The sequence below is a fragment of the Phalaenopsis equestris genome, unplaced genomic scaffold (assembly GCF_001263595.1).
Source record: "Phalaenopsis equestris unplaced genomic scaffold, ASM126359v1 Scaffold000926, whole genome shotgun sequence".
NCBI classification, from domain to species: domain Eukaryota; kingdom Viridiplantae; phylum Streptophyta; class Magnoliopsida; order Asparagales; family Orchidaceae; genus Phalaenopsis; species Phalaenopsis equestris.
In genome coordinates, this window is record NW_018165365.1 from 139,540 (window position 1) to 155,197 (window position 15,658).

Consider the following 15,658-nt stretch of genomic DNA (forward strand, 5'->3'; position numbering starts at 1 on the left):
TAAGGAACCTCCTGACAACAAGGAGCCCTGGAAAATGAAATTTTGAAGGTGCGGAAAAATTAAATAGAAAACACGGGGAAAATGGAAGAGATTAATGCCATGATGTCATCTGGTTGTAACCAAAACCATAAGGATCCCAGCCCGAGTCTGGTTCCTTTCTCTTTAATGGAAGCACAGATGTTGAGTGTTGTGAGCTAGTCTTCATCTGTTCTTCCAACAGATTACTGTGCCCTGGCATGAAAAAATGATTCAGACTTCTGGCTTCCCTATTCCCACTGTCCGTCTGAAATAAACCAGAATTCAAATCCATGCCTAGATTAGATGGCTCAACACCATTTAAACTTGATGGAGTGTTTGCTATGCTCATCAAAAAAGGATGATTTGGAAGTGGTGCGCCATGAGGACCTGCGGAGCGCATTAACTGTGACATGACAGTAGATGATCTGGCTTCTGCCATGAGAGGAATGTTTGAATTACCATAAATAGATGGATGGAAGGGAAAAGCTGGTGCAACTCCCGGTTCATTATAACTATAAATAGGTGGCACTTGATGCACGTAAGGCATCATAGGTCTGCCAATCATGAAAGCATCGTAAGTTAATCCAGATCCCACATACGTCTGATAAACTTCATTGGCATCATCCGTCTTTTCCACTGACTTTTTTGAACCCATGATGGGAAGAACCGAAGAGTTCATTGTATTAAGATTCTGAGAACTAAAATCATCGAGTAGAAAAAGGTTGTCATTCAAGTCAAAGTTATTCATTGAAGGCTTTCTTGAAGATGTTGACAATGTAGAAGAAAGGCTCATACTAATCTTTCGTGGATGATGACTTAGAAGTGATGATTGTAACGATTGTGCTTCCTCATCTCCTATTGAGCTAAGATCTAGCTGTATTCTCGCTGCCCATTCTGAACTTACTTCTACAGAGGAGTCCCTGGAAGGGACGCAATAAGAAGCAGGCAATTCCTTCAGGACAGCAGGATCCAATGCCACATTGCTCTCAATCTCAAGTACATTTAAATCAATTTCTATCAAATTTTCTTTTTGTTTTGAATCTGATTTTGTCTTTCCAGGATCTAGAGCCATTTGAAGAGATGCAGAACGAAAAGCACTCATATCAGCAGAACCTCTCCAAAACGGAGCACCTCCAAATTGTAATGGAGCAGCCCATACAGGAGCTCCATTTGAGCCAGAAACAGTTGTTGGTGCAGATAAATTAACAGGATTGCTTGGGATAGAATTCATTGCACAATCAAAATTCTCAGAAAATACATCCACATTCAGATCAAAGTCGTATTTAAACTTCTGAGTCGGATTGCTAGTTTTCTGATGAGCTGCTGCTTGATCAGGTGATTGCAAGCTTTGCTTCGCTTTCCTATCATCAGTGGTCACTTCCAAATACTTGCAATTGTCATTTTTAGGAGAAGAGACAGAATCAGAATCAACATTACCACTCATCGATCCCTTTTCATTTATTTTTCCACTTACTGGGTGGTCCTGCTTATTTTGTGCAATATCAGGAATTGCAGTGCAAATAATATCTCCTGAACTCATGTATGAAGAAGAGCTGCAAGATTGTTCTCTATAATCAACCTCTCTTTCAACTTCGATTGCAACTTGCCGAGCAACTTCCAACGCATCAAACTCTCCAGATTCAAGATCTAAATCTGATTTTTTGTTCAACGCTTTAGTTACCTTGAACTTAGATATTATGGAAGGATCTCCAAAGAGTAATTCATCGGTTCCTCTGCATTCCTTTAAAATGGATTCATTCAAAAGTAGATTATCTTCACTAGCAATTCCATTGGCCTCTTCTCTCAGTGGGCTTCCATTGTCATATAAATTTTCAACTTCTTTGTCAGAATCCCCTTCAGATTTGAACTCCAATGTTCTTGAATTCTTTGACGTCCCTTTATCAGCACCAATACTTTTAAGACTAGTATCCACAGGCTCCAACAGATTAAATCTTCCATCCAAAGAATCTAGAATGGCTGATGTGGTGCATGCCAATATAGGCCTTTTTGTAGGTGAAGTTACAGCTTGGCCAGTAGATGGCAGTACGCATAAACCATCGCTTTGACTCGAATCATATGACACACCCAGCCCTGTGTTCATTTTGGTGCAAATTCCATCATGAATCTCAGTAGCTGAAGTGAAGCACTCATCATGATCGTTTATAAGGGCCTTTGGAAAAACAGGTGTACTGGAAGGTGGCATTACTACCACAGCAACAGAAGATTCATCAGCAGAAAGTTTTTCATCAAAAGAATTCGAATCTAAAGATGGGGTAGGGAATAATGCACTCTTCTCCTTTTTCTCACTTAAAGTGAACAATTTCATTGTCTGATGTGGCATGGCCACTTTCAAACCATCATCTGTAGTATTTGATTGAAGATTGTTGGGACTTCTTGCTTGAAGTCTTTCATTTCTACCAGAGTCTATCACGCAGCTCCCTTCCTCCACTGCTTTTTGGCATGGAGGACTGTCAAAATTTTTATCTTCGCCGTGTTTAACCTCCGCTGAGGTGGCATCAGTAGAAGGTTTTGAACTCTCAACAAGATTCAAGCAGCCTTTCTCCATGTCTTTGTAATCATCATCATTAATCCTTTCAGCATTCCACCTCGCAAGCAATGCTTGTGCCCTTACCTTGATGTCAGTGGTTTTATGACCACACAGTTTCTCAACATTTAATAATATTCCAGTAGCTTTCAACTTCTTAATAACTACAGATAGTTTCTCAAATAATCCCAATAAGACATTTATCAACCTTTGAAGCACTTTTAACCTTTACATATTTGATGGCGAGTCAATGAAAATCTAAAATATTATGGATTATTTACACCAGACGTAATGCCTTAAGAACCAGACGCCCCATTGGAATAAAAGACTAATACCACAATACATGGACCAAGTGAAACATTATGTATTACACGAAAGGTTAATTAACAGACAGCCAAATTGTAGGTTGGGGGAGCTAGGCAGTTTACTTTATGTCATCTGGAGTGATTTCATTAGACCAGGTTGGGGGAGCTAGGCAGTTTACTTTATATCATCTGGAGTGATTTCATTAGACCGAAATCCTTTGAATGAGCACGTCATGGTCTTGGTATTAAATATAATCAGAGGTCAAGCAGATTATCTATGATCACAATTTAGGCATAGGTTGTTGAAAGATCAAATAAATTGTGTTCATTGAAATTTTAATGGTCAAATCTCTCCAGGAAATTTATCGACATATAAGATGCTACAAGTACACCAACAAATATCTATCATCAATCAATATAGTCTGATGATCAAGATCTAAAAAAAATCTATATAGGTGAATCAAAATTTTAATTGCAAGCTAAAGATGAATTTTCAACTTAATTTGTGTATGTATTTGATTAACAATTTTTTTATTAGGATAACTTAGCTTAAATTATTTTTAAATCTGACATTATCTAGTTTGTTATTGTAAGATGGGGTTCCTTTCTTTATGAAGTTTGTTTAGAGAAATGACCAGATTTATTCACTGTTGTAATTGCCTACAAAGAAGCCCTTTCAAACCAGTGAAATTGATCCAGATACTCTCAAATATTTTACTTTTTCCTCATCCTCTCCTCTCTACCACCGGCTCATGTACCCAATAACTCACAACTCCTTCCCGTTTGTAACACATTTTGCAGATCTACTTCTCACAAGTAGTGTAGCTTCTCCTGCAGCTGCTTGTTGCTTTTTGTAGCCCTGCTGCCCTAGTTTTGCTGCTAATATTTTAACATTGTATCTCCTATTTCTGAGTTTTGCCGCTAACCACCAATCCAAGTTTGCTTCCTCTATTTCTGTAATTTTTTAGAGCTGTTGCTAACAATCAGTCCAGGAAACAGAGAAGAACTATTTGTTTGCTGATTTTAGACAATAAAAACCAAGAAACAACAGCCATTACTAGTTCAAGGGAAGAATCAATAGGATGCTTGCTGTTAACAGCAAATCTGGGAAAAACAGTGAATTAACGGGCCGTTTGGGGCAGCTTATAAGTGCAGTCGGCGTTTTGAAAAAGCCGCTGTCCTGTTTGGTTCGCACTTATTCCCAGATTATCAAAAACGGATTTTAAAATTTGTAAAACACGCGGACCTCGAGACGACCCCCGCGGTTTCGATCGAATTACTACTCCCCTGCCCTTGTACGCATCTGCCCTCGTCTAGTAATTATCCTTTGCATTTCGCATGCCCTAAGCGGTCCTCCTCTACAATCCGGTGTGTTTTCTCTCTTCTTCTTCAGCATCTCAATCCTTCAGCATTTCCTTCTTCGGCATTTCTCTCAACAGGTATAACTATTCGTTCGCATGTCTCGTCTTCCTTCTTCGTCATTTGCAGTCCTTCGGGAAATGCGGTTGGAACTCTTTTTTTTGTTTTTTTTCCTATGGATCTGTAAACGGCAGATAAGAAATGTCCATCATGATGTTTTTTTTTAGGGGGGTTGTGAAAATTGATGGATCTGAACCCGTTAGATGTAGATCCTACTCATTGTTTGTTATAATTGGGCGGTTTTGTTCTTTTCGTTCTGGTTTTCAGTTAGTTTTTTATCTCCTGAAAGCTTTACATATATACCACGCGATCTATGTGGATTTATTACATATCTAAAACCTAAACTTCAATTTATACATATTTGCCCGTTATCTATCCTTCAAAATGTGTGTTTCACCTTATAAATGTAAACATAAAGGAATTGGGTGGTTCTTATATCAAATTCTCCTTTGCTGAATTTTTTTTCCCATATGAACGGAGAGCATATTTTTTTAATGCTTCATCAATATTATTTCCGTTCACATGTCTACCACATAAATTACTTATTTCTCAGTTGGGACATTTCTTGCTATGAAAAGAAATATTTTGTACTTATCCGCTAATCTGACAGAGCTCAATGAGTAAAATTAAAGATACTGGATCATCAGTCACGTGGGATAGAGGGGTCACTATTATATTATGTGATTTATCTCTAAGGGAGGTCGAGGTGGGAAATAGGTCCACCACGTATTTTAACAAAGAAGAGTGACAAAATCTTATGGTTAAGTTCAAGAAAGTGATCGGAAGGTATTATGATCGAATGAAATTGAAGAATAATTGCGATCAATTAAAAAAAGATTGAAAAATATGGAAAAAAAACTGAAAATGGAAAAATCTCTGGTGAGTTTGGCCTGCAAGATAGTTAAGGTCAATGATCCAACATTTCATTTCATTCCTTTACAAATTGCAAACGACCCTCGATACACGTCATTCTTCAAGGTTTGCCTTTAATATGTCATTCTTATATCAAATTCTCCTTTATTGAATTTTTTCCCCTATCAACAGAGAGCATATTTTTTAATGCTTCATAAATATTATTTTCGTTCATATGGCTGCCACATAAATGACATATCTCTCAGTTACGACATTTCTTGCTATGAAAAGAAATATTTTGTGATTATCCATTAATCTGACAGAACTCAATGAATAAAGCTAAAGAGACTGGATCATCGGTCAGGTGGAATGGAGAGGTCGCTATTATATTATGTGATCTATGTCTGAGGAAGGTCGAGGTGGGGAATAGGCCCACCACGTATTTTATGGTTAAATACAAGGAAGTGACCGGAAGGGATTATGATCAAATGATATTAAAGAACCAGTGGTATCAATTAAAAAATGATTGGAATATATATAAAGAACTGAAAAGTGAATCAACGGGAATGAATTAAGATCCAGTAAAACGGACAATTGATGCACCTGAAGATTTATAGTCTGAGAAATTACAGGTATATAAATATTTAATATTATTTTATCTTGTATCAAATTTCACATTGAATTTAATTAACTTCATTAATAAAACTTTTTAATCTATTTAAGGCAGTCTTGTTAGCCAAAAAATTTAAATTTATTGATATTGATCCAGTTTTGGAGGAGAAACTGGATGGCATGTTCCCTATGGTTGTCGCAACAGGAACTCATGTGTTCACCCCAAATAATCTAGGTTTTGGCAGCTCAGCACAGGACATGAAAACCGTGCAGATAGGTGAGTTAGGAGAAGGTCCCAGCCAAGTCCACACAGATGTTCAATCTACTAGCTTGTCAAAGCGCCCTAGGGTAGACAACCCTAGGGTAGACAAAAAAAATAAAGTAGCATTCATCAAAGGCATCATTGACACACTGATTAAAACATGCAAAGCAAGGTCTTTTCCCTGGTAGGACAGCTCCATTGACGAATTTCTCGAAGTCCTCAATACATATCATGATGTTAAAGCAGACACAAGCGACTATTTAAAATACGTGAAGGTGTTATGAGACCTAACCATAAGACAGTTTTTTATGAAGTTGGAACTGTAAAACTGTGTCAAATACTTGAGCTCTTTCATGAATGAATGAATATTTAAGATATTATGGATCTTTATTTCCTATAGCAATGTCTCATATTTTTGTATAGACACTTTTTCAATTGTGGTATTATGTTTTTATTTATCATGTACTATGCACTAATTTTATTTTCTACGATTGTGTCTTCTATGTTTCGTCACAATTTTCATGGTGTACTTTTCATTTTTCTTAGCTAATTTTTTTCTACCATCACTATATTTCTGTCATTGTTATGTACTTTTTTTATTTATCTTGTTTTCTATTGATAAAGTTTATAAATTACCCTTGTACTTATTTTGTAGTATGGATGAAGATGAAATTAATCGCATCCGCAAAGTTGCACTAATCATTATTGTACTATTATTATCTTACAAGCGTCAACCGAAACCCATGTATGACGTTGAGTCAGATTGGAAATAGATGGGTGGGTGAGTTATTACGAGGTCATCACACGCGGTTCTTCAATATGATCTGTATGATGAAAGGAATATTTCTTGACTTGCTTAATGAACTCCGGAGCCTTCATAGGTTGCACAGCTCAACAAGAACGATGCCAAGAGAAATACAGGCAATAACCCTACACATTTTATCTCATAATGAATCAATTAGAGGTGTTATAGAGCGATTCTAACATTCATCAAAAACCATCATCATGTATTTCGCTATCAGTTTAAACTCTCTTGTGAGTTTGGCCTGCAAGATAGTTAAGCACGAGGATCCAACATTCAATTTCATTTTTTTACAAATTGCAAACAATCTTCGATACATGTCATTCTTCAAGGTTTGTCTTTAATATAACATTCGTACATTAAATTAATTTACATTACATACGTCAAAAGGTTTTAACTGTAACTTCAGGATTATATTGGAGATAATGATGGAACACGCGTCGATGCACACTTATCTGGTGCATAGAAGGTTGCGTACATTGGACGGTGCAGCACCCCCACAAAAAATGTTATGATCGTGTGTGATTTTAACATGTGTTTTACATTTGTTATGGCTGGATGAGAAGGGAGTGTGCATGATAGACGTGTTTTCAAGTTTACTACTATAAACGATATACATGATTTTCCGTGCCCACCTTCAGGTGAATCTGAGACAGCAATTTTTTTTTTAGTTTTTTTTCAATTTCTAATTAGTGTAATTAAACAAGTAAAAATTATTTGGTCGACGCCGGATATCACTTACAAAAGAAGTAATTGAAGTTTTATCCAGATACGAAGTATCACATCCTCGATTTTGAAAGATCAAGCGGGGTAGCACGAGGCAAGAAAAATTATTTAACAAAAGGCACTCCTCGCACAGCGTAATCGAAAGAACTTTCGGAGTGTAGAAAAAAAAAGTGGGTTATATTACGTGATATGTCGATTTACCTATTTCCGAAGCAAGTACAGGTAGTAGTTTGCACAATGACACTACATAATCTCATTCGACGGCACCACTCCAAATCAAATGCAGAATTCACCGTCGTAGAAAATGATTCACTTCAGATCCCACCTGAAGCATACGAATATCATGTGGGAAGTACAATGCCACATGAAGAAATTGATTCACACAATGCATACACTCGAGAGAGTGAAGGTGCATCAGAGATGGCGGCTATACGAGAACAAATAGCAGATGATATCAATCAATCGTGAATGAACAATTCATTTTTTATGTTGAAAATTCTATGTATTAGTTATTGTTATGTATTCATTTCTATGTTTTTGAGATTGTGAAAATTTTTATCCGTTTAAGCACAATATAATGTAATTATGAAAATTTCTATTTTTTATGAATATAAATCTAAGAAAGCAAATTTCTTAGATATATAAATACATAGGAATTGGTGTGGTAAATGTATAATTGTATTGATAAGTATGTCTAAGAATTGTATATGTATTATGTATGCAAAATGCATAAGAATTGTGTGGTAATGTATGTAAGGCTTGTATTTCCTGCAGAGTTTAATGCACTCCTTTTATATTTTCTATAGTTTCAGCATTTTCAAAAGCTGGTTTGTTAGCAGTTACTTTTATTAGCATTTCATTTACATAGGGCTAGCAGCTACATTCATTTGTTGGGTTAGACAAGCAAGCATTTTATGTCTTTCTGAAACATTTTACAAAAGGCACTCATACTTTCATTTGTTGGGTTAGACAGGTAAGCATTGTTCATTATGGATTGTTTTGTATGAAATTCTATGTTTATGTATTGTGCTATTCTGCCTCCATGCGTTGCAGAATAAAATTGCATAATTCAAACATTGCACTTTGGAATGATACTCTTATACCACCTAGATTATAGTATAAGTTCACTTCTCACAATGAGCTGTAGTTTTATTTATGTGAATATCTGTGAGATGTTAATAATGAAGTTTTTAGATAGAATAGAAAGAATTTTTTAAATCACACTGAGCTGCAACTGTTCTTTTTGTCATAATGGTTCTACAATTCTGAAAAAGTGTGGTTGCAGCTTGGAGGACCCTCCTAATGAGCAACCACTGTTTATGTACTGTTTAATGCCCTAAATTGTTTTGGTACAAGTTTGGTTTTTTTGTGTTTTATGACTTATATTTTGGTTATGTATGTTAATGTATTTCTAGTGTCTACATATGTATTGTGGTCACCTATTACTTTAATGACTATTAATTCTCCTACAGAATGTTAAAGATTGTTTTTTATATGGATACTTCTGTATGAATACTTCTATATGAATACTTTTATATGGATACTTCACATTGTTTATGTGATACTTCTATATGGATACTTCACATTTTTTAGAGTCCATTTCATTGAGATCATTTTTCCTTTGATTCATTTCCGTAGATTATTTCTTTAATTTTGTCTGTTATGTCATTTCTATATGAATACTTCTATATAGATCAAGGTAGATTAGAGCTTGAACATGTGTTTAATATTAAGAATGAGAATGGTTATAGATTTAGGGAGTCAGAACATGTGTTTAGGGTAGAACTGAAAGAGTTCTGCAATTTTTTGTTCTATACTGCAGCAAGTGGGAAATTTGTTATATCTGAGCTATTAAATTGTTTCCCAATTCTATATTCAACTCTCTCTTTAATTATGCATATTAGTATGAAAGTTAAAGTGATGTCAACTATTGTTTTGACATTGACCTGTTCTTGGACAATGACGTGCAGTAATTTGAATATGATAATTTGTCTTGAGCATAATAGCAATGAGCTATCTAATAATAGCAATGCATTTGAGTGTGAAGATATCTCTCATTGTAGCTTGGATGGCCCTTCTTTTAGGGCAACTGCTGCTTCTTTTAGGGCACTTCATATGAATTATTTGACTACTTTTTTGGTAGTGCAAAAGGAATGGTAAACTGCAATTTTTTTACATTTATCCAGGAACTTTAAGAATTACTTACCCACCTCTGCTTATGAATGTGTTGTGGATTTAATAATCATGGGGGTGGATTATTTTTATTTAGGTCTCTTTTTTGTTTGTTGTTAATATTCATGTAGTTTATGAAATCTGAAATTTTATTGAAAATAGTGTGTTGGTGCAAAATATTAATGTCGGGGAAGTACACTGTTTGGTTCCAGCAACTCTCTTACAGTTTGGTCTGTTGTGAGGTTTTCCTGCTATTTGGAGCAACCTATGTTCAGATTTTTAAATTGCATTATTTTCAATTTTCAGTAACATATGTTCAGTTTTCCTACTATTACATGCTTTAAAGTATTTTCAGGATGTGAGGTTTTCTCTATTCAAAATGTGTTTGTTCAAATTTCAGGGATTTGAAGAAAGTTACCTGTTGTGATGCTTAAATTGAGACTACATGATTTGGTTAGAAGTTACCTGCTTCAAATTAACTATTTTATATCTGAAAGTTGAAACATGCTCTTCTTTCCTTCGAATTACCTGTTGCTTCATTTAGGTGCTTCAAAGTACCTGCTGCTTTAATTTGTTTGAATATATGGATTTATGAAGTTGATTTGCTATTACATATTCCTGAGTAAATGCAAATATGTTTGGATATATGAATTTATAGACCAAATGCAACTATAAAGATTTAAGTGCTACTAATTTCTTTTTACTACTAAATCTACTGATTTTATTGAGATAACTGTAGAGCGGTTTAGATGGCCACAGAAATTTATTGTTGTCAACTGTTGTCTTCATACTTTGGTAAGTATATTTTCTATATTTCCTCAAATTTTTTACAGATCTATTCTCTTTTTAATAATTGGAGGACGATGAGTTTCAGATATTCAGGAAAGTCCGGAAAAATTGTGTCGGTGTGGGCTACCGTCCTTGCTACTCACATCACCCCAGCAGCTACGAGAGGCAATTTTACAGGTGCCCACGATGGGCACAAGGACAAGAGGACTGCACTTTCTTCAGATAGGCCAATAATACGTCTGTTTCTATGATATCCAAACTGGACTCCGCTGCTCGGAGTTCGTCGGTATCACAATTTCAGAACACCGCTTCTGGTTCAAGTGCTTCCATTTCTACGGTATCCCAGTCGAACAGGTTTGCTCAATGTTCTGGAGTGTCATATCCAGGCAGCATGGGTCGTGATATGCTGTTATATTTTAAAGTCAACATTATAATTTTTTCTTTGTAATTTTAACATGTTATTTTTTCTTCTTTTTTGTCTCATTATAGTACATATTAGTATGTTAAGATGTATTTCACTTTTGTTTAGATAACTGTGTTTCTGTGATGTGACCTGAAATATTTAAATGGTATAAATATTTTGTATTTTCATGTCTTAACATTTGAATTTTAATTTTAAGAATATTTGTATTTTCATGTTTTTCAATCTTCACATTTATCTCCTATTTATGATTGCATTAAGAAAATTTGATAAATTTATAAAAAAATCTGAAAATCAGTTGTTTACAAAACGCACAAACCAAACAGTTAAACAGTTTATCCAGAAAAGGGGCAGATTGGTCATTTATCAAGAATCGGCTGCTTTCTAAACGCACAAACCAAACAGTCAGTCAGCTTATCCGGATCAGTTGGTCATCAGCAGATTATCAAGATAAGCTGCTTATTAGCATAACCTGGATAAGCTGCAGCTGCCCGAAACATACCCTAAATTGTTAACCAACTATGAAGTATTCAAAATCAATAAAGAATTAATGTAGCCCATAATAAGTAAGAGACTAAGGGCCTGTTTGGGGCAGCTGCAGTTTATCCAGCTTGCTGATAAGAAGCTTATCCTGATAATCTACTGATGATCAGCTGATCCAGATAAATTGACTAGCTGTTTGGTTTGTGCGTTTGGAAAACAGCTGATTCTAGATAAGTGATTAATCTGCCCATTTTTTGGATAAGTTGTTTAGTTGTTTGGTCAGTGTGTTTTTGTAAATAGTTAATTTGCATATTTTTTTATAAATTTAAAAAATTTTATTAATAAAATCATAGAGGGGAGATAAATGTGAAGATTGAAGAACATGAAAATATAAAATAATCTTAAAATTAAAGTTAAAATGTTAAAACATAAACATACAAAATATTTATATCACTTAAATATTTCAGGTCACATTACAAAAGCAAAGTTACTTAAACAAAAGTGAAATACACCTTAACACACTAATATTTACTATAATGAGACCTAAAAAAAAAAGTAAAAAATAACATGTTAAAATTACAAGAAAAAAAATTTTAATGTTGACTTTAACATGTAGCAGCATATCACGGCTCATATTGTCCAATTTTGACAATCCAGAACCTTAAGCAAACATGTCCAACTGGGATACCGTAAAAATGAAAGCACTCGAACCAGAAGCGGTGTTCTGAAATTGTGATACCGACGAACTCCGAGCAGCGGTGTCTAGTTGGGATATCATAAAAACAAACTTACTGTCAGCCCACCTGAAGAAAGTGTAGTCCTCCTGTCCTTGTGCCCACCACAGGCACCTGTGAAGTTGTATTTCGTAGTTATGTGGCTATTGTGACGTGAATAGCAAGGAAAAAAGTCCGCACGGACACATCACTTCTTCGGACTTCCCTGAATATCTGGAACTCATCTCCAGCAGTTATTAAAAAGAGAATAGATTAGTCAAAAATTTGGGGAAATATAGAAAATATACTTACCGAAGTATGGAGACAACGGTTGCCGACAACAAATTTCTATTGTCATCCAAACAACTCCACAGTTATCTCAAAAAAATCAGTAGATTTAGTAGTAAAAAAAATTAATAATACATAAATTCATATAATAGCATTTGGTCCATAAATCCATTTATTCAAACATATTTTCATTTACTCAGAAAGCACGTAACAGTAAAGCAACTTCATAAATTCATTTATCCAAACAAATTAAAGCAGCAGATACTTTAAAGTACCAAAATTAAGCAGTAGTTAATTTGAAGGAAAGAATAGTATGTTTCAACTTCCAGGTATAAAACAGTTAATTTGAAGCAGGTAACTTCCAGCCAAATCATGTAATCTCAATTTAAGCACCACAACCGGTAACTGTCTTCTAATCCCTAAAATTTGAACAATCACATTTTGAACAGATGAAACCCCACACCCTGAAAATACTTTAAAGCATGTAATACCAGGAAAACTGAACATAGGTTACTGAAAACTGAACATAATGCAATCTGAAAATTGAACAAAATACAAACAATAAGTGCCCACCATACATATGTAGTCACTAAAAATACATTAACATACATAATCAAAATACAAGGCTTAAAGCACCAAAAAATCAAACTTATAACAAAACAAGTTAGGGCACCAAACAGTACATAAGCAGCAGTTGCCCATAAGGAGAGTCATCAAGCTGCAACCACACATTTTCAGAATTCGAGAATCATTATGGCAAAAAGAACAGTTGCAGCTCAGTGTGATCTAAAAAATTCTTCCTATTCCATCTAAAAACTTCATTTTTAACATCTCACAGATGTTCACATAAATAAAACCACAGCTCTTTGTGAGAAGTGGGCTTATGTTATAATCTAAGTTGTATAAGAGTATCATCCGAAGTGCAAAGTTTGACCGATGCAATTTCATTCTGCAACGCATGGAGGCAGAGTAGCATAATACATAAACATAGAATTTCATACAAAACAGTATATAATGAATGAATGTTTGTCTGCCTAACCCAACAAATAAAAGTAGGAGTGTCTTTTGTAAAATATTTCAGAAAGTCATTATAAAATGTTTGTCTGTCTAACCCAACAAATGAAAGTAGTTGCTAGTCTTATGTAAATGAAATGGTAATAAATGTAACAGCTAGCAAACCAACTTTCTTAAATGCTGAAACCATAGAAAATGTAAAAGGAGTGCATTGAACCCTGCAGGAAATGCAAGTCTTACATACATTACCACACAATTTTTATTCATTTACATACATAATACATATACAATTCTTAGACATATTTATCCATACAATTATGCATTTATCACACCAATTCTTATGTATTTACGTATCTAATAAATCTGTTTTCTTAAATTTATATCCACAAAAAATAGAAATTTTCACAATCACATTATATTGTGTTTAAACAGATAAACATTTCCACAATCTCAAAAATATAAAAATGAACACATCATAGAATATAATACATAAAATTTTCAACATAAAAAATGAATTGTTATTCACGATTGACTGATATCATCTGCTATTTGTTTTCGTATAGTCGTTATCTCTGATGCACCTTCACCCTCTCGAGTCTATGCATCGTGTGAATCATTTTTTTCCTGTGACAAGGTACGTCATGCATGGTACTCGTATGCTTCAGGTGGGATATGAAGTGAATCATCTTCTAAGACGGCAAACTCTGCATCTGATCTGAAGTAGTGTCGTCGAATGAAATTGTGTAGTGTCGTTGTGTCAACAAATACCTGTACTTGTTTCGGAAATGGGTAAGCCGGCATATCACGTAATATAATCCACTTCTTTTTCCATACTCTGAAAGCTCTTTTGATTATATCGCGCGATGAGTGTCTTCTGTTAAATAATTCTTTCTTGTCTCGTGTTACCCTGTTTGATCTTTCAAAGTCAGGGATGTGGTACTTCGTATCTAGACAAGACTTCAAATACTTATTTTGTAAGGGATATCCGGCGTCGACCAATTAGTATTTACTTATTCAATTACGCTAATTAGAAATTGAAAAAAAACTACCAAACAAATTTATTGTCTCAAAATCACCTGGAGGTGGGCACGAAAAACCATGTATATGATTTCTAGTAGATAACTTGAAAACACGACTATCATGCGCACTCTCTTCTCATTCAGCCATAACAAAGTTAAAAAACATGTAAAAATCACACAAGGTCATAACATTTTGTGTGGGGGAGCCGCACCGTCCGATGTACGCAACCTTTTCTGCATCAGATAGGCGCACATCGACATGTGTTCCATCAATAGCTTCAATACAGTCCTGAAGTTACAGTTAAAACCCTTTAGCGTATGTAATGTAAATAAATTTAATGTATGAATGTTATATTAAAGGCAAACCTTGAAGAATGACATGTATCGAAGGTCGTTTGCAATTTGTAAAAGAATGGAATGAAATGTTGGATCATTGAGCTTAACTACCTTGCAGGCCAAACTCACCAGAGATTTTTCCATTTTCAATTTTTTTCATATTTTTCAATCTTTTTTTTAATTGATCGCACTTGTTCTTAAATTTCATTCGATCATAATCCCTTCTGATCACTTCCTTGAACTTAACCATAAAATTTTGTCACCCTTCTTTGTTAAAATACGTGGTGGACCTATTTCCCACATTGACCTCTCTCAGAGATAAATCACATAATATAATAGTGACTCATCTATCCCACGTGACTGATGATCCAGCCTCTTTAGCTTTATTCATTGAGTTCTATGAGTTTAACGGATAAGCACAAAATATTTTTTTTCATAGCAAGAAATGTCCCAACTGAAAGATAAGTAATTTATGTGATAGACATGTGAACGAAAATAATATTGATGAAGCATTAAAATAATATGCTCTTCGTTCATATGGGAAAAAAATTTCAGCAAAGGAGAATTTGATATAAGAACCACCCAATTCCTTTATGTTTACATTTATAAGGTGAAACACACATTTTGAAGGATAGATAACGGGCAAATATGTATAAATTGAAGTTTAGGTTTTAGATATGTAATAAAATAAATCTAAATAGATCGCGTGGTATATATGTAAAGCTTTCAAGAGATAAAAAGCTAACAAAAAACCAGAACAAAAAGAGCAAAACCACCCAATTATTACAAGCAATGAGTACGATCTAGTAATTTCACATCTAACGAGTTCAGATCCATCAATTTTCGTAAACCAAAAAAAAATATCATGGACATTTCTTATCT

The 15,658-nt window shown here is 34.6% G+C and overlaps 1 protein-coding gene across 1 annotated transcript; it reads right to left on the reverse strand.

Annotated features, from left to right (window-relative positions):
* Positions 1–91: 91 nt before the first annotated feature.
* Positions 92–14,920, reverse strand: LOC110032344. The gene is made up of 3 exons (XM_020735937.1): positions 14,807–14,920; positions 14,653–14,729; positions 92–2,789 (listed from the first exon to the last, which is right to left on the reverse strand). Exons 1-3 carry the CDS (start codon positions 14,918–14,920, stop codon positions 92–94), a joined length of 2,889 nt encoding a protein of 962 aa, XP_020591596.1.
* Between the last annotated feature and the right edge of the window lie 738 nt (positions 14,921–15,658).